General features: G+C 42.3%; 1 protein-coding gene across 2 annotated transcripts in view; it reads right to left on the minus strand.

Moving 5' to 3' along the window:
* Nucleotides 1-5853: 5853 nt before the first annotated feature.
* LOC112254918 (serine-rich coiled-coil domain-containing protein 2) overlaps nucleotides 5854-26264 on the minus strand; it is a 32906-nt gene continuing 12495 nt past the window's right edge. Inside the window, exons 6-8 of one of the 2 annotated variants that reach the window (XM_024427897.2) lie at nucleotides 20354-20482; nucleotides 10877-10949; nucleotides 6684-6901 (exon numbers count right to left, since the gene is read on the minus strand). In XM_024427897.2, coding sequence (XP_024283665.1) covers nucleotides 6813-6901; nucleotides 10877-10949; nucleotides 20354-20482 — 291 coding nt within the window. In that variant the 3' untranslated portion in view covers nucleotides 6684-6812. Of the gene's footprint in view, nucleotides 6902-10876; nucleotides 10950-20353; nucleotides 20483-26264 lie in introns of both variants that reach the window. The other variant, XM_024427886.2, reaches the window with a different exon arrangement.

Raw genomic sequence — 26264 nt, forward strand, 5'->3', positions numbered from 1 at the left:
CAGAAGACTTGTAGTGGGAGGACCACACAACATGTCATTGTGTGACATCGCGTGACTCGTTCAGTATGATGTTCATTATATACAGTTGAAGTCGGACGTTAACATACACTTAAGTTGGAGTCATTAAAACTAGCTTTTCAACCACTCCACAAATTTCTTGTTAACAAACTTTAGCTTTGGTAAGTCGGTTAGGACATCTACTTTGTGCATGACACAAGTAATTTTTCCAACAATTGTTTACAGACAGATTATTTCACTTATAATTCACTGTATCACAATTCCAGTGGGTCAGAAGTTTACATACACTAAGTTGACTGTGCCTTTAAACAGTTTGGAAAATTTCAGAAAATGATGTCATGGATTTAGAAACTTCTGATAGGCTAATTGACATGATTTGAGTCAATCGGAGGTGTAACTTGTTTATGTATTTCAAGGCCAAACTTAGTGCCTCTTTGCTTGACATCATTAGGGGAAAGTCAAAAGAAAACAGCCAAGACCTCAGAAAAAATTGTAGACCTCCACTTGTCTGGTTCATCCTTGGGAGCAATTTCCAAATGCCTGAAGGTACCACGTTCAGCTATACAGACAATAGCACGCAAGTATAAACACCATGGGTGTCACGATCGTCGTATGAAGGAGACCAAGGCACAGCGTGGTATGCATACATTCTTATTTATTTCAAGAATGAAACACTGAACAAACTAACTAAATAACTAAACGAACCGTGAAGCTATACAAACGAGTGCTGAAAGGCAACTACTCATAGACAAGATCCCACAAACACCAAAGGGAAATGGCTACCTAAATATGACCCCAATCAGAGACAACAATAAACAGCTGCCTCTGATTGGGAACCATATCAGGCCACCATAGACATATAAATCACCTAGACCTACAAAGACCCCTAGACAATACAAAAACTAGCATACCCACACTAGTGTCTGACAGCCCCCCCCATGGTAAAATGAGACCACACAGCTACCATACTGCTCAGGATGGAGATGTGTTCTGTCTCCTAGAGTTGAACTTACTTTGGTGCAAAAAGTGAAACAAATCCCAACGGCAAAGGACCGTGTGAAGATGCTGGAGGAAACGGGTACAAAAGTATCTATATCCACAGTAAAACGAGCCCTATATCGGCATAACCTGAAAGGCCGCTCAGCAAGAAAGAAGCCACTGCTCATAAATCGCTATAAAAAAGCCAGACTACGGTTTGCAACTGCACATGGGGACAAAGATTGTACTTTTTGGAGAAATGTCCTCTGGTCTGATGAAACAAAAATAGAACTGTTTGGCCATAATGACCATCATTATGTTTGGAGGAAAAAGGGGGAGGCTTGCAAGCCGAAGAACACCATCCCAAACGTGAAGCACGGGGGTGGCAGTATCATGTTGTGGGGGTGCTTTGCTGCAGGAGGGACTGGTGCACTTCACAAAATAGATGGAGGAAGAAACATTATGAGTATAAATGGCATCATGAGGTAGGAAAATTATATGGATATATTAAAGCAACTTCTCAAGACATCAGTCAGGAAGTTAAAGCTTGGTCGCAAATGGGTCTTCCAAATGGACAAAGTCAAGGTATTGGAGTGGCCATCACAAAGCCCTGACCTCAGTCCCATAGAACAATTCTGGGCAAAACTGAAAATGTGTGTGTGAGCAAAGAGGCCTACAAACCTGACTCAGTTACACCAGCTCTGTCAGGAAGAATGGACCAAAATGCACCCAACTTATTGTGGGAAGCTTGTGGAAGGCTACCCGGAACGTTTGACCCAAGTTAAACAATTTAAAGGCAATGGTACCAAATACTAAATGAGTGTATGTAAACTCCTGATCCACTGGGAATGTGATGAAGGAAATAAAAGCTGAAATAAATAATTCTCTCTGCTATTTTTCTGACATTTCACATTCCTCAAATAAAGTGGTGATCCTAACTGACCTAAGACAGGGAATTTTTACAATGATTATATGTCAGGAACTGTGAAAAACAGAGTTTAAATGTATTTGGCTAAGGTGTATGTAAGCTTCTGACTTCCAACAGTACATATTTTGGCATAAAGTGTGTCAACAGACATTTCTCACATAATTAATTTTACTGACCCAAAATAATCCCATTTTGCGTATTTCGTTTTGTCGACATTTGGAAAGTTTTCATCATTCCTGTCATGAAATGTTTTATCTGACATTTACTTTACTTGCATAAAAAGTTTGGATGGAAACCTGGTCACACAAACACACACACACACACACAGGCAGCCATCTTGTTTTTCCGTAGGGGACAGGTGGATCAATGTCCCTGGGGACTCTCCAGAATTGTGTGTATGCTTTTTTTTCATGTGTGCATGTGTAGTATGTATTATTGGGTATTGTAAAACAGAGAGTGACACAGTCATAAACCTACAGCCATAGCCCCCATGCATGGAAGCTGCCATAGTCTCTGTCAGAAACCATTTAACACACTCTCCATTTCTAGAGGCATTCAAACATTAACCATTGTTCCGATGAGGAGATAAACACAACCCTCAAATCCTCAAACTTAACTTAGCCCTGTGCCCTGAAACTTAGCCCTGTGCCCTGAAAACACACTAAAACCTGTGATGTTCAATAATGTTGTCTTAATCAGTCCACTACTGAACCAAAACTATCTAGTAGATACTATATGGTAAACCTATGTTAATCAGTGTTCAGGAGTTCACTGTGAGTTTAGTGGTGCCTGTCACTTGGTCTGAAAGAGGTACACCAGGGAGTTTAGTAGTACCTGTCACTTGGTCTGAAAGAGGTACACCAGGGAGTTTAGTAGTACCTGTCACTTGGTCTGAAAGAGGTACATCAGGGTGTTTAGTAGTACCTGTCACTTGGTCTGAAAGAGGTACATCAGGGAGTTTAGTAGTACCTGTCACTTGGTCTGAAAGAGGTACACCAGGGTGTTTAGTAGTACCTGTCACTTGGTCTGAAAGAGGTACACTAGGGAGTTTAGTAGTACCTGTCACTTGGTCTGAAAGAGGTACATCAGGGTGTTTAGTAGTACCTGTCACTTGGTCTGAAAGAGGTACACTAGGGAGTTTAGTAGTACCTGTCACTTGGTCTGAAAGAGGTACATCAGGGTGTTTAGTAGTACCTGTCACTTGGTCTGAAAGAGGTACATCAGGGAGTTTAGTAGTACCTGTCACTTGGTCTGAAAGAGGTACATCAGGGAGTTTAGTGGTACTTGTCACTTGGTCTGAAAGAGGTACATCAGGGAGTTTAGTGGTACTTGTCACTTGGTCTGAAAGAGGTACACCAGGGAGTTTAGTGGTACTTGTCACTTGGTCTGAAAGAAGTACATCAGGGAGTTTAGTGGTACTTGTCACTTGGTCTGAAAGAGGTACATCAGGGAGTTTAGTAGTACCTGTCACTTGGTCTGAAAGACGTACATCAGGGAGTTTAGTGGTGCCTGTCACTTGGTCTGAAAGAGGTACATCAGGGAGTTTAGTGGTACTTGTCACTTGGTCTGAAAGAGGTACATCAGGGAGTTTAGTGGTACTTGTCACTTGGTCTGAAAGAGGTACATCAGGGAGTTTAGTAGTACCTGTCACTTGGTCTGAAAGAGGTACACCAGGGAGTTTAGTAGTACCTGTCACTTGGTCTGAAAGAGGTACACCAGGGAGTTTAGTAGTACCTGTCACTTGGTCTGAAAGAGGTACATCAGGGTGTTTAGTAGTACCTGTCACTTGGTCTGAAAGAGGTACATCAGGGTGTTTAGTAGTACCTGTCACTTGGTCTGAAAGAGGTACACTAGGGAGTTTAGTGGTACTTGTCACTTGGTCTGAAAGAGGTACACCAGGGAGTTTAGTGGTACTTGTCACTTGGTCTGAAAGAGGTACACCAGGGAGTTTAGTGGTACTTGTCACTTGGTCTGAAAGAGGTACATCAGGGAGTTTAGTAGTACCTGTCACTTGGTCTGAAAGACGTACATCAGGGAGTTTAGTGGTGCCTGTCACTTGGTCTGAAAGAAGTACATCAGGGAGTTTAGTGGTACTTGTCACTTGGTCTGAAAGAGGTACACCAGGGAGTTTAGTGGTACTTGTCACTTGGTCTGAAAGAGGTACACCAGGGAGTTTAGTGGTACTTGTCACTTGGTCTGAAAGAGGTACATCAGGGAGTTTAGTGGTACTTGTCACTTGGTCTGAAAGAGGTACATCAGGGAGTTTAGTGGTACTTGTCACTTGGTCTGAAAGAGGTACATCAGGGAGTTTAGTGGTACTTGTCACTTGGTCTGAAAGAGGTACATCAGGGAGTTTAGTGGTACTTGTCACTTGGTCTGAAAGAAGTACATCAGGGAGTTTAGTGGTACTTGTCACTTGGTCTGAAAGAGGTACACCAGAGAGTTTAGTGGAAGGACATGCTTTAGAGGAAATACTTTAAACTTTCTAGTGAACGATTGTTCTTTAAACCCATTCCCTGTTTAAGCAGAAAACTCCACTCCTTATTTCTTTCCCCAATCTGCTTTTTTCTTTCATTCATTTTTTATGCTCTGTGAGGAATTGAACATTTCTGAGGTCATGTAAGCCTGTAGTCAAACCATGTGCTGCTGTTTCAATGGAAGGACCCATGTGAGTTAAAATAACCTCACACTCAACGTCAACAAAACTAAGGAGATGATTGTGGACTTCAGGAAACAGCAGAGGGAACACCCCCCCATCCACATCGATGGAACAGTAGTGGAGAGGGTAGCAAGTTTTAAGTTCCTCGGCATACACATCACAGACAAACTGAATTGGTCCACTCACACAGACAGCATCGTGAGGAAGGCGCAGCAGCGCCTCTTCAACCTCAGGAGGCTGAAGAAATTCGGCTTGTCACCAAAAGCACTCACAAACTTCTACAGATGCACAATCGAGAGCATCCTGGCGGGCTGTATCACCGCCTGGTATGGCAACTGCACCGCCCTCAACCGTAAGGCTCTCCAGAGGGTAGTGAGGTCTGCACAACGCATCACCGGGGGCAAACTACCTGCCCTCCAGGACACCTACACCACCCGATGCTACAGGAAGGCCATAAAGATCATCAAGGACATCAACCACCCGAGCCACTGCCTGTTCACCCCGCTGTCATCCAGAAGGCGAGGTCAGTACAGGTGCATCAAAGCCGGGACCGAGAGACTGAAAAACAGCTTCTATCTCAAGGCCATCAGACTGTTAAACAGCCACCACTAATATTGAGTGGCTACTGCCAACACACTGTCAATGACACTGACTCTACTCCAGCCACTTTAATCATGGGAATTGATGGGAAATGATGTAAATATATCACTAGCCACTTTAAACAATGCTACCTTATATAATGTTACTTACCCTACATTATTCATCTCATATGCATACGTAGATACTGTACTCTATATCATCGACTGCATCCTTATGTAATACATGTATCACTAGCCACTTTAACTATGCCACTTGGTTTACATACTCATCTCATATGTATATACTGTACTCGATATCATCTACTGTATCTTGCCTATGCTGCTCTGTACCATCACTCATTCATATATCCTTATGTACATATTCTTTATCCCCTTACACTGTGTATAAGACAGTAGTTTTTTTTTGGAATTGTTAGATTACTTGTTCGTTATTACTGCATTGTCGGAACTAGAAGCACAAACATTTCGCTACACTCGCATTAACATCTGCTAACCATGTGTATGTGACAAATAAAATTTGATTTGATTTGATTTGATTTGAGTTTGAGTAGAGATGAGTGGAACATTCTTTAAAAAAACGTGTACAGTACATGGGAGAGATTAGCAAAGAGAAACTATGAACGTTAGTCATTCTTTTTCTGCATAAGACAATGTGCAATAAAAGGCTGCTAAGCAAGTGACTGGACATTTTATAAAGGATAAAACAGTCCTTCAGTGTATCTCAGTCATAACCTGTAGGTGCCATTTTGAATAGATGTGCACTGTACCTTTGCATTTTGTAAATTTTAAGACAGGAATATGCTACATATTCTGTTCAGTTCAGCAGAAGTTCAAACAGTAGTTAAGGGCAGTTCCTGAATGTCCATAAGGAGCTGTGGACACACGCACATATGGACACACACATGGTGAGCAGGAACCATGAGGAGGTGGAAGAGGAGGGATGTTATACAGTATATAACACGTCATGTTTGATGTGTGAACACTTCAGTGGATCTTTGGCATTGGGATGCGTGAGAGGCTGGGGAGAACCAGGACTCTGGCTCTGAGCAGTCCCAGGTCTGGCATTTCCAGATTAGGGCTAGGAGGGCTGGTTCTCCCAAGGTCCCTCCTGACCCCCAGAGCGCGGGGCTTAGCGAGCACCCCGTGGTCCAGAGACGGGCTCACCGCCTGGGGACCAGAATTGAAGCAGGGCAGGCCCCTGGAGGGAGGCGGCAGCTGCTTGGTCCTGTGGTTGGCCAGCAGCGCTGAAGACTCCGATCGAAAAAGAGAGACATTAGTGCCCCCCTGAGGCAGAGCCGGGATGGACACACGCTTGTGGAGGCGTGGCGGCTGCAGGATGCGAGGGCAGCCAGGGCCCTGTGGCCCCAATGGAGAGGCTCGCTGCCCTCTCTCTGGCCTGGACAGAGCTCCTGGGGTTGGGCTGCTGGCTGCAGCAAGCCCCTGGGTGGGACTGGGGGTGGTTCCAGGCCACTCTCTGATATGTTTGTTGAGCTGGGTGCTAAGCAGCACACTCAATTCATCTGGGTCAGGCACTGGTGGAGTGTCCACACCCATGGCCGGACTTCCGGTGGGTGGGTCAGAGTCTGTGCAGTGGGATCCATCTTCCCTGGTCCTCCTCCCTCTCCGGGGGTCACTGTGGCCCTCGGTGTGGGCTGTTTTTACTAGTCTTTCTTGGGTGAGGTGCTCGTGGTGGCTGGGGCTGGAAGGCTGTATTTGTGGCTATGGATGAAAAACAAAAATAAACACATTACCATCAATTCACTGAGAATGTTGAAATATAAATATATTGTGTACATCACATATGAACTTCTGTCAGATAGAATGGAATATACATTTTTACTCTATTCAATCTCTTTATGCAGTTCCTGATACAGCCCTGCCTTTAGTTGAAGGAGGCTAATCCAATAGTTTCTGTTCCAGACACAACCCACCATTAGTTAAAGTCATTCAATCCAATATTTTTTTGAAGTATTCACTTTCTGAGATCTGTATTCAAATATTTTTGAAAAAGTAGTCATTTTCTGAGATCTGTATTCAAATAGTTTTCAGACGTAGCCTTTTTGGGGGATTTTAATTAAAATAGTCACCTCCAAAGTAATTATTTGTTCCCCCCCATAAAATAGTTACTTTCCACAAAGCATATTTAAAAACTATAGTTATCGCAGGTCTGGCAGGAACACTAGGTAGACTCCAAAATCAACCCACAGCATGCAGATGCACATCAACACTGGCATGCTTTCATCGTGCCATGTCATGCCATGCCAGTGTGCAGGGCCCAGGGTGATGGGTAGAGGTTAGAGAGATGGGAAACGCTTACTGTACCAAGCTTTGGCAGTGATGTAGAGAGAGATGGTATGGAGTAATTTCAGTACCAACACAAATTGTAATTGAATTCAATCATTTTGAATTTGTATTAGGATATTAAATTTGAAAGTCATATTTTTGTATTTGTAATGCACAATTGAATCATTGAATTCATAAATGTAACTTGTCTTTCATGATTTGAAACTAAATGAATATTGCATTCAGTTTAAAAATTATATTTCAATTTAATTGAATATTCAAATTCAATAATTATATATTCAGTTTCAATATGGTAGATATCATATAAACGGTGAGTAGCAGCAGTGTAAAAACAAAGGAGTGGGGGGGGTCAATGCAAATAGTCCGGGTGGCCATTAATTGTTCAGCCGTCTTATGGCTTGGGGATAGAAGTTGTTATGGAGCCTTTTGGACCTAAACGTGGCACTCCAGTAACGCTTGCCATGCAGAAGCAGAGAGAACAGTCTATGACTTGGGTGACTGGAGTCTTTGATTATTTTATTTTTTTCTCCCCAATTTTGTGGTATCCAATTGTTAGTCGTTACTGTCTTGTCTCATCGCTACAACTCCCGCACGGACTCGGGAGAGGCGAAGGTCGAGAGCCATGCCTCCTCCAAAACACAACCCAACCAAGCCACACTGCTTCTTAACACAGCACGCATCCAACCCAGAAGCCAGCCGCACCAATGTGTCGGTGGAAACACCGTACACCTAGCGACTTGGTCAGCTAGGTATCGACTTGATATCCTTGATGAGACAAGGATATCCCTGTTGGCCAACCGTCCCTAACCCGGACGACGCTAGGCCAACTGTGCGCCGCCCCATGGGCCTCCCGGTCGCGGCCGGCTGCGACAGAGCCTGGGCTCAAACCCAGAGTCTCTGGTGCCTTAGACCACTGCATCACCCGGGAGACTGTCTTTGATAATTTCTGCATTAATTGTCAAGTTAACAAACTATTGTGGCACCCTCTGTGATGTGGCCGGGGAAAGCCACTGTTTAGAGTGTCAGTCAAGCCCCACAACCAGCATTGTAGGCTGCAGGGCTACGCCCAGACCTGAGGCCACTCTGCCTCGTTAGACTGCACATTTTCAGGGGCTGTTTCAGTGCAGCACAGGGGAGCCCTTGGTGGACGCCGGAGGCTGAGCCCTACAGACATTTGTTTAAAGTCCTGGTCATTGGGTTCTCCGCAGGAAGAAGTGACTGGACTACAAGTGAAGTTTTATTTGAAGTTAAGGCTAACTCTAGGTTCAGTTAAGTAAAGTGGGAGAGTGTTTTGTTTTCAGTTAATGTTTGAGAACCAGCTTTGTGAACCTTGATTTTGAATACATATGCCAGCCTACCCTGGTTTATGCTGTGCCCCTGTGTATTGGAATTCTGTCTGTTTCTCCTCGATATCTTTCTATCAGCCACGCCTAGCAAGTCATTATACTATATATTCAACTTTTCAGATGCATTCAGATTCAGTTTTCAAATTCAGATTCAAAACCTGAGACAACATCCTGGTACTTTGCCAGACGGGAATGGTAGAGAACAGATAGAATCAAATGTGTTCTGTAGAAAACAGAAGCTTCTGGTGGTTTCTGAAGCCAATGTGGCATGTTGAATTTACATTATTTGGGGGACTCAAGCATTTCCACAATTTTGGCTATAAGCAGTTATGAAAAAGAGCTAAGACTCTTCTTGAACTCAGGACCTCTGCCTCACAAACACACATGACCACCCTCCTTGTCAATGTACTAACCGTTTGAGCTGTCTAAAAATATTAAGCTAGCTACGGAGTGAGTTTACGGTACGCTCTTCAATTTATGAAATCAATGATTCAATTTGTACATTACGAATCCACAAATATTAAATGAATATCCTAATACAAATGCAAAATTATCCAATTCAAATCAAATTGGCACTGAAATCACTCTGTAGATGGGATGAGAGAGAGATAGGAGATAAGGCACAGTAGCAAAAAGCAGACTGACAGAGGAAGAGAGACACAAACACACACATTTACATGTATGCACAGTACAGACATGCACGCACACATCTAGGAGGCACGCTTCCATGCATGCAAACACGCATGCACAGGCACTGTTAAAACAGGGTTAACAGAGTTTGGTCGAGTTGGGTAGCTGAAAAGGAGCAATTGCATCAATGAGTGATGACATCTTCAATGGCATCCACATTTTTACAAACAAGTACTTTGACCACTCCATCATACTGACTCAGTCTCCCAATCAGGCACAGAAAAGGACAGACACACTTACATCACACCGGAATTCAAGGGTTAAATAGTTCATTGCAAACAAGCTCAATCCAGTGCAAGCTCAGAAGCCAGGGCTTTTGGCTATCCAGTGCATCTACTGTATTCATGTCATCCTAACTCCTGCCCACACTTCTCCTCTCTAAAATCCAATATTGTACAAGCAAGAAACCCCAACCGAGTTGTTTACAGCTAGCATTGACAACAGGAGCTCCACAACAACATTACTCCATTGAGAAACATGAGTCACTTCACTTCTCTTTTGACTCTGCCCTATCCTTTTTTTTATCTCTCCTGAATTCCACAATGTTTTAATGACTGCATGCATAATTTCTCTCTCTCTCTCTCTCTCTCTCTCTCTCTCCTCTCTCTCCTCTCTCTCCTCTCTCCTCTCTCTCTCTCTCTCGTTGAATTAGCACCTTGAAGTGTCAATGATGCCCATTATTATTGTCAAATCTAATTAAACACAGCCAATAGACTGTCGTGGTTGTTGAAATGCACCCCCATTCCCGACTGTTATGCTTTGGATGATGCCCAACCAGAGCCCTGTAGGGAAACATCAAAATAATGTAATTTCTCTCTTTATTTATCATTATTTTTTTCTCCTCTTCTCTGTCACCCTCAGTTCATCAGTAGAACACAACGTATTCATAATAGTGGGGTTTGGTAGGACAGAATGGCAATATTTGCACTGTGATTGCTAGTCTGCTTCATTTTAAATGAAAATGTCTCAGGAATTGCTAAAGTAAATGATAAACAACCAACTGTTCACTATTACCATGTAGTAATTGTACTGTAGATAAAAGACGAGGTCTTGATTTGGGTGTCATCAACTCATCCAAGTAATTAGCTAGACTTGTTATTTTACACTGAGATGTGTCAGATAACGATCCAAGTCAATTTACAAAAACTACCCACTGCTTTTGCTTACTCAACCATGCTACCTACTGATTTCCCTACACACACTTTGTTCAGGTGAATGAACTGAACATCACTCATCCACTTCACTGATGAAAGCAATGGGTAGATCACATAGAGGAAGTAATGATGGAGAGAAGGGGGCAGAGACAGGGGAAAATGGAAGCAGACAAGGCAACGGGGGGGGGTTAGTGACTCACTCTGTCTGCGCTGGGGCATGCTGGTGCGGGGCAGACCCTGCCCGGGGGAGAAGAAGGGGGTGGGCAGCAAACCCTGCACAGAGAAGAGACAAAGGAGGTATGACGTATAGTACCAGTCAAAGGTTTGGAAACACCTACTCATTCCAGGGTTTTTCTTTATTTTTACTATTTTTTACATTGTAGGATAATAGTGAAGACATCAAAACTATGAAATAACACACATGGAAACATATAGTAACCAAAAAAGTGTTAAACAAATCAAAATATATTTGAGATTATTCAAATTAGCCACCCTTTGCCTTGATGACAGCTTTGTACACTATTGGCATTCTCGCAACCAGCTTCATGAGGAATGCATTTCAATTAACAGTTAAAAGTTAAGTTAATTTGTGGAGTGTCTTTCTTTCTTAATTAATTTGAGCCAATCAGTTGTGTTGTGATGGTAGGGGTGGTATAGGCCGCAGCTAGGCCTATTTATTGGAAGAAAAGTAGAAATAGGCAAAGAGAAGTGACAGTCCATCATTACTTTTAAGACATGAAGGTCAGTCATGGTGGAACATTTTAAGAACTTTGAAAGTTTCTTCAAGTGCAGTCGCAAAAATTATCAAGCGCTAATATGAAATTGGCTCTCATGAGGTTCGCCACAGGAAAGGAAGACCCAGAGTTACCTCTGCTGCAGAGGATCATTTTATTAGAGTTACCAGTCTCAGAAATTGCAGCCCAAATAAATGCTTCACTGAGTTCAAGTAAACAGAGTCATCTCATCTGTTCAGAGGAAACTGCATGAATCAGGCCTTCATGGTTGAAATGCTGCAAAGAAACCACTACTAAAGGACACCAATAAAAAGAAGAGACTTGCTTAGGTCAAGAAACATGAGCAATGGACATTCGACTGGTGGAAATTTGAGATTTTTGGTTCCAATCACCGTGTCTTTCTGAGACACAGGGTAGGTGAATGAATGATCTCCACATGTGTAGTTCCCACCATGAAGCATGGAGGAGGAGGAGGTGTGATGTTGTGGGGGAGCTTTGCTGGTGACACTGTTAGTGATTTATTTATAATTCAAGGCACACTTAACCAACATGGCTACCACAGCATTCTGCAGCGATACGCCATCCCATCTGGTTTGCACTTAGTGGGACTATCATTTGTTTTTCAACAGGACAATGACCCAACACACCTCCAGGCTGTCTAAGGGCTATTTGACCAAGAAGGAGAGTGATGGAGTGCTGCATCAGATGACCTGGCCTCCACAATCACCTGACCTTAACCCAGTTGAGATGGTTTGGGATGAGTTGAACAGCAGAGTGAAAGAAAAGCAGCCAACAAGTGCTCAGCATATGTGGTAATAACTTCAAGACTGTTGGAAAAGCATTCCTCAGGAAGCAGGTTGAGAGACTTCCTAAAGTATGCAAAGCTGTCATCAAGGCAAAGGGTGGCTACTTTGAAGAATCTCAAATATAAAATATATTTTGATATGTTTAACACTTTTTTTGGTTACTACATGATTCCATGTGTTATTTCATAGTTTTGATGTCTTCACTATTACTCTACAATGTACAAAATAGAATAAACAAAGAAAAACCCTTAGTAGGTGTGTCCAAACTGTGGACTGTTACTGTACATGCATATAGAGATAGGTCCTATACATGTGAGAGTATAGAGTCACCATACCGCACACATACAGTACACAAACAGCACATAAACAGGAACACATACTGTCATACAAACAAAGACCACCCCCCCCCACACACACACACACACACAGTCCCAGAAAAACACACACTGTTACCATGCTTACCTCTCCCTCTCTATTTCCTTGCTCTAGGATATTAATGCAAACATATTCCCTTTTTGAAAGGCATACAAATGAAAATGCATGAGGTTCTTATGTGAACCTCCCTCCAATATCTCATTCCTTTCTTTTCCATCTCTGTCTCTCTCACTCACTCTCTTTCCCACAGTCTATTACATTTAACACTGTAGAATCAGACCGACTGTTTGTCTGTGTGTGAGGGTGAATGCCTGTCCTCAATAACCGGCTCAATCCCACCTGAACAAACCCAAACTGTGCATAAAGATAAAATCATCCTGTGGACTGTCAACAGGTAATCTCCTTCTCATGACTGTTTGGTGCTGCTCTTAAATTGGCCACATCTCCTCAAACCGAGAAGGACGCATAGGCACAGAGTGAGAGAGACTGGACTCTCTGGGATGCCCAAGCAATTTCAGAGACAACCGCAGTGAGGGAAGTGGAGGACAAATGAGGTTTCTGATCGACTTCCTCCCTGTTTTTTCTGTACTACACAATTACAGCAGAACCCTTCTGTGCAGCCACCTGCCACGGCTTAATTTGCAGAAAGGAAGGTTTGAATTGGGAAAGAGAGCCTAGCACTGACAGTGGCTGGAATTTTCATTGGGCTGTCTCAGCTCAGGGCAAGCTTTCCTGTCTTCATCTGACATTCTGGTGTGAATACGTAGCTACTTCCCAGTTCTGACAGGTCTAGGAGGAACCCTTTATGTAAGGAGTATGGGATTCTCTTTCTTTAGGAAGTACGAGCAAAGAACTAGCAATAATCATAATGGTGTTTTGTATGGAAAGTTTCAAACACACACGTAGGCTAACTCTATAAACTACCTTGAACTCTACCAGAGTTATTAGACGGATTTGACTTTCATCATGATGTCATTAGCATGCTTAACATGTCAGTGTGAAGCATTCAGAAACTGTGCATATTGTTGTTGATTTTCTCATAATTAAGTGTTAGTAAAGCATAAGCCGTTATGCTAGTAAAGCGTTAGCTTCCCCTTTCATCTTACAAGCTGGTGTGAGTCCTTATTTGAGGAGCATGTTGTCATTGCTCATTATAAATTGTCAAGGCATTAGCAGCTCTGCTAGCAGTGTCCTGAAGGATGTCATGGCTGGCTTGATAAATCTTACTTAACTCCACTACAAGAAAGACTACAAGAAAGACTTTCAGCTAGATTGAGAAAAATAACAAGTCATACAACCAAGGTCTGTACATTACTTTTTACTTCGGTAGTTCTCACAATTACATTTGCACCTGTCTGATATTATGAAGTTGATTTTCAAAGCAGAGTTTTGGTGGTAGCTGTGGGCAGGGCAGTGAGTGTGGAATCTCTGGGGGTGGGAGAGAGCGGCGGTATGGGGGACTAATGTCAGGGCCTCTCTGTGAAAACCACCCATCATTCAAGATTAGAATGCTGGACACAAGCTGTTCTGTCATTGCCTCTTTCTCTCTCTCGCTCCCTCTCCCTCTAAAAACCAAACCCCTCCTGCTGACAGAATGACAAGAGCATTGTGTCTGATTACAGCTTAGATAATGACAGAAAGAAAGAAAGAAAGAAAGAAAGAAAGAAAGAAAGAAAGAAAGAAAGAAAGAAAGAAAGAAAGAAAGAAAGAAAGAAAGAAAGAAAGAAAGAAAGAAAGAAAGGGGAAGGGAGAGAGATAGAAAAAAATAAAAGAGAGAAAGTTGGAAGAGGAGAGAGAGAGGGGTAGACAGAGGGGGGGTGTAGCAGTAATTAGCCTCTTGTCTTGGTCTGATGAAACATAAGGTTTTGCATTTGATTAGTCTTCTTGCCAGCACTTGTTTGCTTGTTTGTTTTAATGAGGCCATTCGGCATTCCCCTGTTTACTAAGCCCTTTGTTCAGAGGCATCTTCTCCTTGCCTCTGTACTCTATCTATCCTGCACCTCCATGCACGCACAAACATACTCTGTCTCTCTCCATGTCACTCTAATCACTGCATTGAGTTAACAGTAGGGTTGGGCGATTTTACCATTGCATCATCTATCGACGATGTTTGACAGCTATCGTCGATACTTGACTAGTCATTGTCGATAGTGACGACATCAAGATGTCAGATTTAGCATATTGGAACTCGACTGCACCGCCGGAGTCTGGCAGCGCACAACAGCACAGCACAGTGAGGTCAGGGCACAGTGGAGGCCTGTCAAGTTCTTCCACATCGATCTAGACAAACCATATCTGTATGGACCTCATTTGTGCACGGGGGCATTGTCATGCTGAAACAGGAAAGGGCATTTCCCAAACTGTTGCCACAAAGTTGGAAGCACAGAATCATCTAGAATGTCATTGCATGCTGTAGCGTTAAGATTTCCCTTCACTGGAACTAAGGGGCCTAGGCCGAACCATAAAAAACAGCCCCAGAACATTATTCCTCCTCCACCAAACTTTACAGTTGGCACTATGCATTTGTGCAGGTAGCATTCTGCTGGCATTGGCCAATCCTAGATTTGTCTGTCAGACTGACAGATGGTATAGCGTGAGAACGCGATTCCACTGATCCAGATGTCAAGCCCTGACCTTAGTTATCTCTGTTTTCTTTATTATTTTGGTTAGGTCAGGGTGTGACGAGGGTCGGTATGCTTGTTTTGTCTTGTCTAAGGTTTTTGTCTGTCTAAGGGTGTTTGTCAGTCTAGGCATATGTAGGTTTATGGTGGCCTGAACTGGTTCCCAATCAGAGGCAGCTGTTTATCATTGTCTCTGATTGGGGATCATATTTAGGTTGCCATTGGTGGGTTCTTGTCTATGTGTAGTTGCCTGTCAGCACTCGTTTATATAGCTTCACGGTTTGTTATTTTGTTAGTTTGTTCAGTGTTCTTCCTTCATTAAAAGAAGAATGTATGCATATCACGCTGCGGCTTGGTCTCCTCCATACAACGAACTTGACACCAGAGTCTAATGGCGGTGAGCTTTACACCTGTAAGGAGTGCGTATCTGGTGGCAGGGAATTCAGACACAGGAGAGCAGAACTTGATAATAGCCGGAGCAGTTTAATAGTAAAACCAATGGCATAAGAAATGCAAAGTATGGGCACAATAACCCGACGCGCACCAGTCAAACAAAATGTGCACAAGCACTTACAATAAACAATACCACACAAAGAGATGGGGGGGAACAGAGGGTTAAATACACAACACATAATGAGGGAATTGAGAACCAAGTGTGTGGGAAAACGAGACAAAACAAATGAAAAATGGATCGGCGATGGGTAGAAGACCGGCGACGTCGACTGCCGAACACCGCCCAAACAGGGAGAAGCATCGACTTCAGTAGAAGTCGTAACAACACCACTCCAGCCAACGCTTGGCATGGCAATCTTAGGCTTGTGGGCAGGCTGCTTGGCCATGGAAACCCATTTCATGAAGCTTCCGACGAACAGTTATTGAGCTCATGTTGCTTCCAGAGGCAGTTTGGATCTCTGTAGTGAGTGTTGCAACCGAGGACAGAAGATTTTTAAATGCTATGCACTTCACACTCGGTGGTCCCGTTCTGTGCGTTTGTGTGGCTTACCACTTCGCAGCTGAGCCGTTGTTGCTCCTGGACTTTTCCACTTCCCAATAACAGCACTTACAGTTGACCAGGGCAGCTCTAGCTGAGCATACATTTAACGAACTGACTTGTTGGAAAGGATTCATCCTATGATGGTGCCACATTGAAAGTCACTGAGCTCTTCAGTAAGGCCATTCTACTGCCAATGTTTGTCTATAGAGATTGCATGGCTGTGTGCTCAATTTTATACACCTGAAAGCCGAATCCACTATTTTGAAGGGTTCTCCACATACGTTTGTATATATAGTGTACCTGACTACCTGGCAATACATGGATGTGTGCACAGCGCTCATTCAAAAGTGTTCCTCATTGAGAGACCAGACAGGGAAGGGATATATAAAGGCTTCCATTTTCCTACTCACAGTACTCACACTCTAATAAACTTTTTACACCATTGTGCCTACCCAGACCATAATAATCTGCTGGCTTTGATAGTTTATTCCCACATTGTTTATTCCATCACATTTCCAGCAGCATAACAAGACCATCTCTAGTTATGTAATTGACTGTCTGCTCCTCTGACCTCGGTTCCAAAAATCTGTCATGACATTTCTCATGTAGCCTTTACAGTATGCAGCCGTTCTAATTATATTTACTTTAATCCAGTCTTTTTATTACACAATTTAACGTCTGAAGATCACTGCAGCCAGTTTGCTCCTCCCCTACTTCCTCAAAGAAGATCCAAGTGGGCTGTATGTCACAGACAGGGTATGTATTTCTCAGTATGGCAAATAAATGAATCAACGTTGTTTCCACGTCATTTCATTGAAATTACGCTGAACCAATATGTAATAGACGTTGAATTGATGTCTGTGCCCAGTGGCTAACCTTAATATTTCGCATTTCTTTGTTTTCATGTTTACTTCTTACAGTGTGTAAAGTTCCCAGCACCTACCATAAGAATAGAGGGGATGAGAGCCACGTCCAACTCTTCCTGATTGGAGAGGAGCTACTGAGTGGAGACGCATGAGGTGGTGCACAATTGGCCCAGCGTTGTCCGGGTTAGGGGAGGGTTTGTCCGGGTGGGATGTCCTTGTCCCATGGCGCAATAGTGATTCATGTGGGGGGCCAGGCGCATGAATGCTGGCACTTCCCTGGTCAACTATAAGTGCTGTTATTGTGAAGTGGAAAGGTCTAGGAGCAACAACGGCTCAGCAGCAAAGTGGTAGGCCACACAAGCTCACAGAACGGGACCGCCGAGTGCTTAAGTGCATAGCGCGTAAAAAACGGATCAGTGGGAAAGCGTTCTCTGGAGTGATGAATCACGTTTCACCATCTAGCAGTCCGACAGACGAATCTGGGATTGGTGGATGCCAGGAGAGCGCTACCGACCCTAATGCATAGTGGCAACTGGAAAGTTTGGTGAAGGAGGAATAATGGTCTGGGGGTGTTTTTCATGGTTCGGGCTAGGCCCCTTAATTCCAGTGAATGGACATATTAATGGTACAGCATACAATGAAATTCTAGATGATTCTGTCCTTTCAACTTTGTGGCAACAGTTTAGGGAAGGCCCTTTCCTGTTTCAGCATGACAATGCCCCTGTGCACAAAGAGAGGTCCATAAACAAATGGTTTGTTGAGATCGTTGTGGAGGAACTAGACTGGCCTGCACAAAGCCCTGACCTCTACTCCATCGAACACTTATGGGATGAATTGGAACCTTGACGTTGAGCCAGGCCAAATCACCCAACATCAGTGCCCAACCTCACCAATGCTCTTGTGGCTGAATGGAAGCAAGTCCCTGCAGCAATGTTCCAACATCTAGTGGAAAGCCTTCCCAGAAGAGTGGAGGCTGTTATAGCAGCAAAGGGGAGCCCAAATCCATATTAATGCCCATGATTTTGGAATGAGATGTTTGACGAGCAGGTATTCACATACTTTTAATCATGTAATATATTACTCTCATTTCTATGTGGATTTTTTCTGGTATTGCACAAAGCTACGTACTGGATCTTTAACATAATGCAAGAGAACAATTTAGATTGTAGAAAGAGAGGAGAGTACCAAAGCAGCGCAGAATGTGTTTTTATGTGGGAGAACTTGCACAATTGGTGGCTGACTAAATACTTTTTTGCCCCACTGTATATCGGAGTATTTTTATGGACAAGAGAAACATAGTTCCCCCTATTTGAAAATCATTCTGCAGCCTGGAATCGTTTCAAAAGTAACTAGGTCTAACACTTTTGTTTGAACATTGATTCAATGAGATTGTTTATTGTGGCTTTTGTAACAATTTATAAAAGAAGAATGACATTATGCACCAAATCACAGTTCTGGTATAACCAATGTGTCCTTTATATTGTGTTCTTCCCAGGCACCCAGTGTCCGGTCTGGAGCACGAAGTCACAAGCTCTGCTAGTGACTGCATACTGTAGCAACCCAGCAGTGCAAAATCCCCTGGTCTGCCATAGAAAGGCTACAGTATGTAAATTGCGATTGTCAGAAAGGCCAAACCCCCAAAAAATGTACGGATGTTTTGGGCTTTAAAGCTATGATCAAGTTCGATCTCCGCTGTGAATTATTTAAAAGTTTGCTACAAATCTAGATATTTCATTGAATAGTGATCCATTCTGACAACTACATTTGTCGACACACAGGACCACTTGATGACACAGACCAATCACAGGCCGGCAGGCTACGAAGAGGCTCGTGCCTGGTTGGTTGACTCTCTCAGGCAGGATGAAAACGACTACTGTTTGTCGACCATGGTCCTTTGCTAGTTACGGAAACTTTCACCATGATCCGTAGCAACTTGTTAGTGCCATTCAGCCCTTTTCAGCAATATGGCACGCTTCAAATTCAAATACTTCAGGCTTCATGAGCCATCGGGAGTTTTCCATAAGATTATGTGGATGATGTCACTACCTACTGGTTTTTAATGTCTATGATTCTTCCAGCCAATTGACCCCTCCGTGCTTCGCAATGTTCGGAGAGGACGATGGGACGATCTGTCATTCCATACATTGCCAAAACCCTAGTTAACAGTGTATCAACTAAGCCATGGGAACTTAAGAGTTATATCTAATAACATGGGTACCCTTCATATCTCCCGAAGTTACAGTGGACTTACGTTAAATTGATCAAAGTGTGGTGTATATAAATTCTCCAATTCCATAACAGTTTAAACATTTAAAAGCCCAAACAACATCCTGGTCATTGGACAGTAGTAGTGTAATGCATTGGGTAAACCCCTATACAGGGACTAGAAGGCAGGACACAGGATGTCACATGTTAACAGTAGTGGTGGGAACTAAGATCAGAGGAGAAGATAGACCACATTTTCTACCTGCTCCAACAGCCCTTTGAACTGTGAGGGGAGAGAGGGAGGGAGTAGGAGAGAGAGGGAGAGGGAGGAGAGAAAGGAGAGATGTAGAGAGGACGGGAAGTGCAATCTGCAGTACAGCATAAAATGTGCAAAAGTAAACAGTGTGAAACCTGTAACTTTGATACTGTCTGAAATAAAGAGAAAAAAGAGAGAGAAACACCCTGCGGTTGTCATCTGATTTCTGTTTGTTTACACTCTTCTGTTTTCCTCTACTCATCATAAACCACTTCACTATATTCCTCCTAACCTTTCAGAGCAATTTGGACAATGTCAAAGTTATCATTATCGACTGTGTTTCCCTACAAACAGTTAGAAGCAAAACCATCACACAACCGAATGTACCAGTGGATAAAAAGAAAGCAACAGAAAGGGAGAGGGTATATCAGATGGGGAAATAGAATAATTAAATGGGGAAAGACTAAGTGAGATGGAGACAGACAGAGGATGGAAGAAAAAAGAAGTCACTACACCTGTACATGGCTGAGAGCTGACGGCTGTCTCAAGCACACAGTCAGTCTCACCATCCATCAACTGATTCCACCATATAGAGAAATGGTGATGGGGTGGGAGTATGAAGGGGGGATTGGGCAATGTAGTACCAGTGATAGGTGAGAGAGTAAGTTGAATGGGGGGATAGTGTGAGGGTGGGGACTATAGGTGATGGACTGGCTTGATGACTGACACAGTAGTGGATGCAGTAGTGGACAGATTGGAGACAAACTGGATTTAGGTCTCCACTCTCCAGATATACAGTATATACTGTAGGTGTACTCACCGCTTGGCTGTGTCCTTGTCCTCTCCAAGAGGTCTGTGTGGCTTTGTCGTGGTGAGTTCGTCTGTCCCCCCCGAGTGACTGTGTCCTCTGGTGGCAGTGACCCCTCCCGGACTGGGCAGCATGAGCAGGCTGGGGGAGGAGAGAGAGAGTTACCACTACTGTATCAGGAAAAGAACAATAACAAATGAATGATCTACTAGGGTGAGTTGGTATTCAAAAACTGCATGAGTGGAACTTATTTCTGAGTCTTTGGGTTCTAATGAAGATACAAAAACAGTCTCTAGTCTAGACATAACTAGTAGACCCTATTAACTCTACGAGCTTGTAGGTCATCCCCAGTTGGTTTTGAAGTTTGGATTATAGCAGTGGGTCAGTTGGTAATTGACAGTTTGTCGTTAAACAATGTATTCATTCCAGGAGCCCCAATGTTGAGTGAGGTGAGGTTAATATTAATATTCAATACAATCCAACCTCATAATCAATGAAGAGCTAAGCTACATTAAAATTCAACATACCCACATGTCTGTCTCTCTCCTCAGAGAGAAAAAAAACAAAACACCACCAACCACCCTTTGCTAATGACAGAACATCTGCAGCTCTGCATCAACTGCTGACAAAGCAGACACACAAACTCAAACGTCAAAACTTAAAGTATTTTGGCAGCTCACCCCACAGAGAATTCAGCATTTCTTTCTCCCTTTATCTGGCTCATTATATTATTCTATCTATCTGTCTCTCTGTTATTCTCTCTCTCCCCATCCCTCTATTATTCTATCTCTCCTTATCTGGCTCTCATCTAATATTCCATTACATAACTCCCTTAATCTTTCTCTCTGTGTCCTTGGTAATTCTTTATTATTGTCTATCCGTTTCAATCAGAATCCTTCCCTACTGCAGTTCATCCTCTCTCAATCTTTTCTATCCATCTCTCTCTCGCTTGATTTTTCCCATTCTCAGTTCTTAAAGTTCAGACAGAGATGTGCAAATATCCAGACACTGGTTGCGTGTGTTAGAGGTGGCAGAAGTGTGAGGGAGAGAAGATGCTATGTGGGATATTCTTATTGTAATTGGGAGAGCTGGAGAGGTTGGAACATTGATGTTGCTCTGACATTTTCTATTACTGTCCCTGACTTTGCTGTAAGGAGGCCCTGAAGCTCAAGGCCAAAAACAACAAAAAAACATACTCTTGGAATTATTTTGTTTGTACGACTTTGTATCTCGTTTGAACGACTTAGTAAAAAAATAGCTATTTAGTCTAATTAGTTCTCATTTGTTATGCAGCTTCTCAGACCGTGTAATGGTTTGCTACAGCCATTCCTTCATTGATTCCATTAATGTGATTATTCATTAGTTATTTGATAGCCTAAAACAGGGCTGCCTTTGAATGCCAGAGCATGTAAGTGGGTGAGTGCAGAGCAGAGCGTAATTCAAGCTGATTTTTAAAAATGGTGTCAGCTTCTCTCCCGGCTCCAATTTCGCTCTGGTATTGCTCAGTCACAAGCTCTGGGCATGCTCTCCCTAGCATTTTTCATTTCCTTTATTCGGTTGTAATTATTTAGCCTACCCCACCTACAGTAGCCTATATCTAGTTTATATTCTACTTTCTAACAATAGGATATGTCGTTTCTATTTTGAAGGTAATCTATTATAGATGTTTCAGGTAGGCAAGACATAGACTACTGTAAAATGAATGTTTGCTTTTCTTGGAATAGAAACACCATAATATAAATCAATTTAATTAATCTAAAACATGTACATGTAAATAATAAAGGACAGTATCAGCTCCTTTTCATAAATAAAGAGGAATAAATCATGTCAAAGTGCAGAGGTCAAACCATTTGTGCACACAAGCAAGCACCAACAAGCTTCACATGTGCACTGAGCATGGGGAATGCACCCTACAAATAAAAAAAAATATTAGCATTATATAGACAGGAAAACACAAATGTAAAAGCTTGATTACAAACATTTTAAATACATTGAGATGAAGCCACCCCCATCTGTGGGATGTTATTTCTCAAAAATCAATTACATTTAAGTAGGGACCGACATAGAGTCCAGTAGGGCAGTATCACAAGGCTACATAGTCTACACTTCACTACTGCTGGAGGGAATACACAGCCATCCTTGATTGTGAGCTAGAATTACATGTGTGCAACACAAGAGGTAAACAAACATTTTACATCAATAGAACCAATTTCGGGAGGTAGCTTGATATCATAAGGGAATTGCTTCGACCTCACTTACTGCTCGGACTAGATATCTTGTGCAGTCTGACAGAGAAGTGGCCTATATGAGTACTTTAATAGTAGCCTTTAATAGTAGCCTAAACATACAGCTAAAGAATTCATCACCAATACATTCATGAACTTCAGAGATAATAGGCTGGTTCATGCTGCAAACAACATGTTTTTATTAGCCTACCAGAATACAAAAAGACGTTTGTGATAGGCCTTCAATTGAAAGGTTTAACTTGTTATATCATATAGTTCACAATAACAGGAACAAATACTTTAAATCACCTAAATAAAAAGATGACTTTGTTTCATCTTTAAAGAGTATGCTAATTGTATACTGAAACTTAAGGAAGCTCTCTGATATTCAATAGCACCGATGACAACAACCTCCAAGCCATAACATAAGACTGCTGAACAGTTAATGAAATGGCTACACACACACACACACACACACACACACACACACTTTTGGAATGCATCCTCTAGAAGTAGTGCTTGAGAGGGAGAACCGCGAGTAAAGGATGGATTTGACGGATTGGGTTGCAAAAAAAATCCTTGCATTGCAGTGGCTGTGGCAGTTGTATAGCCTCATACAGCAGTAGCAATAATAATAATAATAATAATAAAACAATGAATAAACAATTATTACCTTACTATTTTGTGCAGGCTGACGCAGACTGATAAGGCTCTTTCAAACATTTCAAGCTACCAGGAGTCAAAAGCCACCTACTGGGCAAAAAATGTCTGAGGTGTGCATGGATGATATGTACAATAACGTTGTGTGGAGTTGTTTTTATTAGCGGGAAATAGTTGAACTAATGTCTAATTGGTCTTTGGTAACAAATGTGTCACAATACGGAGTAGAGATCTTCATAACTTCTGCCAAACCTGGGCTGATATCGCAAAGAAGATTCGTCCTGTCCCTTTGGAGATTTAGATTGTAGATTACTGGTGTGGAACTGTTTTTACGCACCAATAATCTGTGTTCTCTTTTGGTAATACCACCATTTTGCATGTCGTCTGTGACTGTCGATTACAGCCAAAAGCTGTTTTGTTTGTAATGCGTCTCTTATAGAACGTTTGATCATTCAGTTGCCTGAGTACTTCAGTCTCGTAGACAGTGCAGTCTTGTAAAGTAACAGCGCCTCCCATGTCCACTGGGCAGATGACTATAGAGGTGACATTCTGGAGATTTAAGGGCTTGTTTCTCAGAGCGCGTAAAGTTATTCCTGAAATAGGGGATAGAGGCCTCCAACTTGGATATGTCTTTATGCATCACTCTGTAGTACGTATCCACAGCTGGGTCAATAGGTCCATGTGGAATGAACATAGAGGACAGAGGGGTTGCAATCTCTAAAGAACCGTTTCAGATGTGCTTATGAATTAGTAGTCGACTCGAAGCCTGTTGCAGTTGTGCTTCCTGATATTCAGGCTGATTTGCTTCTCGGTGTTTTAATTTGTATATGTTGTCTGTAAATAGTTCACAAAAGTTTATTGCACTGTACTGGCCACCAACTTGCTTTCTTTCATCAATCCCAAAAAATAAATGGCACAATAACATTTTCGGGAAATAGAATCCACACAAGGGATTGGCTTATTCTCAATGTATTTTTCAATTTCAGGCTTTTGAAATATACTGAACAAAAATATCAACTCAACATGCAATAATTTCTATGATTTTACTGAGTTACAGTTCATATAAGGAAATCAGTCAGTTTAAGATAAATAAATTAGGTCTTAATTTATGGATTTCACATGACTGGGCAGAGACGCAGCCAATCAAAATGAGTTTTTCCCCACAAAAGGGTCCAGCTGTCCGGGTGACTGGTCTCAGACGACCCCGCAGGTGAAGAAGCCGAATGTGGAGGTCCTTGGCTGGCGTGGTTACACTTGGTCTGCGGATGTACTTCCAAATTCTCCAAAATGACGTTGGAGGCAGCTTATGACATGATTCTCAGGCAACAGCTCTGTGGGACATTCCTGCAGTCAGCATGCCAATTGCACACTCCCTCAAAACTTGAGACATCTGACAAAACTGCACATTTTAGAGTGGCCTTTTATTATCCCCAGCACAAGGTGCACCTGTGTAATAATCATGCTGTTTAATCAGCCTCTTGATTAAACAGTACTTGACACCTGTCAAGTGGATGGATTATCTTGGCAAAGGAGAAATGCTTACTAACAGGGATGTAAACACATTTGTGCACAACATTTGAGAGAAAGAAGCTTTTTCTGCATATGGAACATTTCTGGGATCTTTTAATTCAGCTCATGAAACATGGGACCAACACTTTACATGTTGCGTTTATATTTTTGTTCAGTATATATTAAATTCTCCTTTCACTTGTTTATATTATGGCTAGATTTACAATAGTATTCCTTTATGTAATTAAGTTTTCACATGTGTATTGTTCTGTCTTAATAATAATAATAATAATAATTATATTGTCATGCCTTGATCTGTTTCAGCTGTCCCTATGATTGTCTCCACCCCCTCCAGGTGTCGCTTATTTTCCCCAGTGTATTTATCCCTGTGTTTCCTGTCTCTCTGTGCCAGGTTGCCTTGTATGTTTCCAAGTCAACCAGCGGTTTTCCCGTTCTCCTGCTTTTTGCTATTCTCCTTTTTCTAGTCCTCCCGGTTTTGACCCTTGCCTGTTTCTGGACTCTGTACTCCCCTGCCTGACCATTCTGCCTGCCTTGACCACGAGCCTGTCTGCCACTCTGTACCTCCTGGACTCTGATCTGGTTTTGACCTTTCGCCTATCCACAACCATTCTCTTGCCTTCTCCTTTTGGATTAATAAACATTGTAAGACTCTAACCATCTGCCTCCTGAGTCTGCATCTGCGTCTCGCCTTGTGTCATATTAAATATTTAATTTGTAGAGCGCATTTCCCATACAATGCACATGTGATGCTTGGTGGCGCTTGCTTCTGTGTGCAAATCATTTGACCGTTGCAGTTTGAGATTATTTATTCCCTTTCATTTATGAAAATAAACTGATTCTGGTCTTTATCATTTAAGATTTATTTATGAAATTTTAGCTTGATTAAATATATTATTATTATATTATGTTTCTACATTTTACAGCAGCCTATGTATTGCCTACCTGAAACATGCGTTAATACATTTGAAGTCCTTCAAAATAGAAATGACATATCCTAATGTTAGAAAGTAGAATATAAACTAGATATAGGCTACTGTGGGTGGGATAGGCTAAATAATTACAACCAAATAGGCCTAATTAAAAGTGATAGTGAAAAAGGAAACAAAAAATGCTAGGAAAAGCATGCCCAGAGCTTGTGGCTGAGCAATACCAGAGCAAAATAGGTGCGGGAGAGAAGGCGTCACCATTTTCCAAATCTTCTCGAATTACGCTCTGCTCCTCCCTCCACACTCGCCCACTTAAATGATCTGGAATTAAAAAGCAGCCCTGCTTTAGCCTATCAAAGAACTGTCAATGAATAATAATATCAATGGGTGGAATCAGCGAATGAATGGCTGCAGCAACCATTACACTGACTGACAAGCTGCATAAGAAATGAGGTCTAATTTGACAAAATAACTTTTTTTACTAAGTCATTCAAAAGAGAAAACTATGTAATTTCAACGAGATACTAAGTTGTTCAAATGAGTCTACATTTGTAATGTATTTGTTTTGCCTTGGGCTTCAGG

This window comes from Oncorhynchus tshawytscha, linkage group LG01 (genome assembly GCF_018296145.1).
Source record: "Oncorhynchus tshawytscha isolate Ot180627B linkage group LG01, Otsh_v2.0, whole genome shotgun sequence".
NCBI classification, from domain to species: domain Eukaryota; kingdom Metazoa; phylum Chordata; class Actinopteri; order Salmoniformes; family Salmonidae; genus Oncorhynchus; species Oncorhynchus tshawytscha.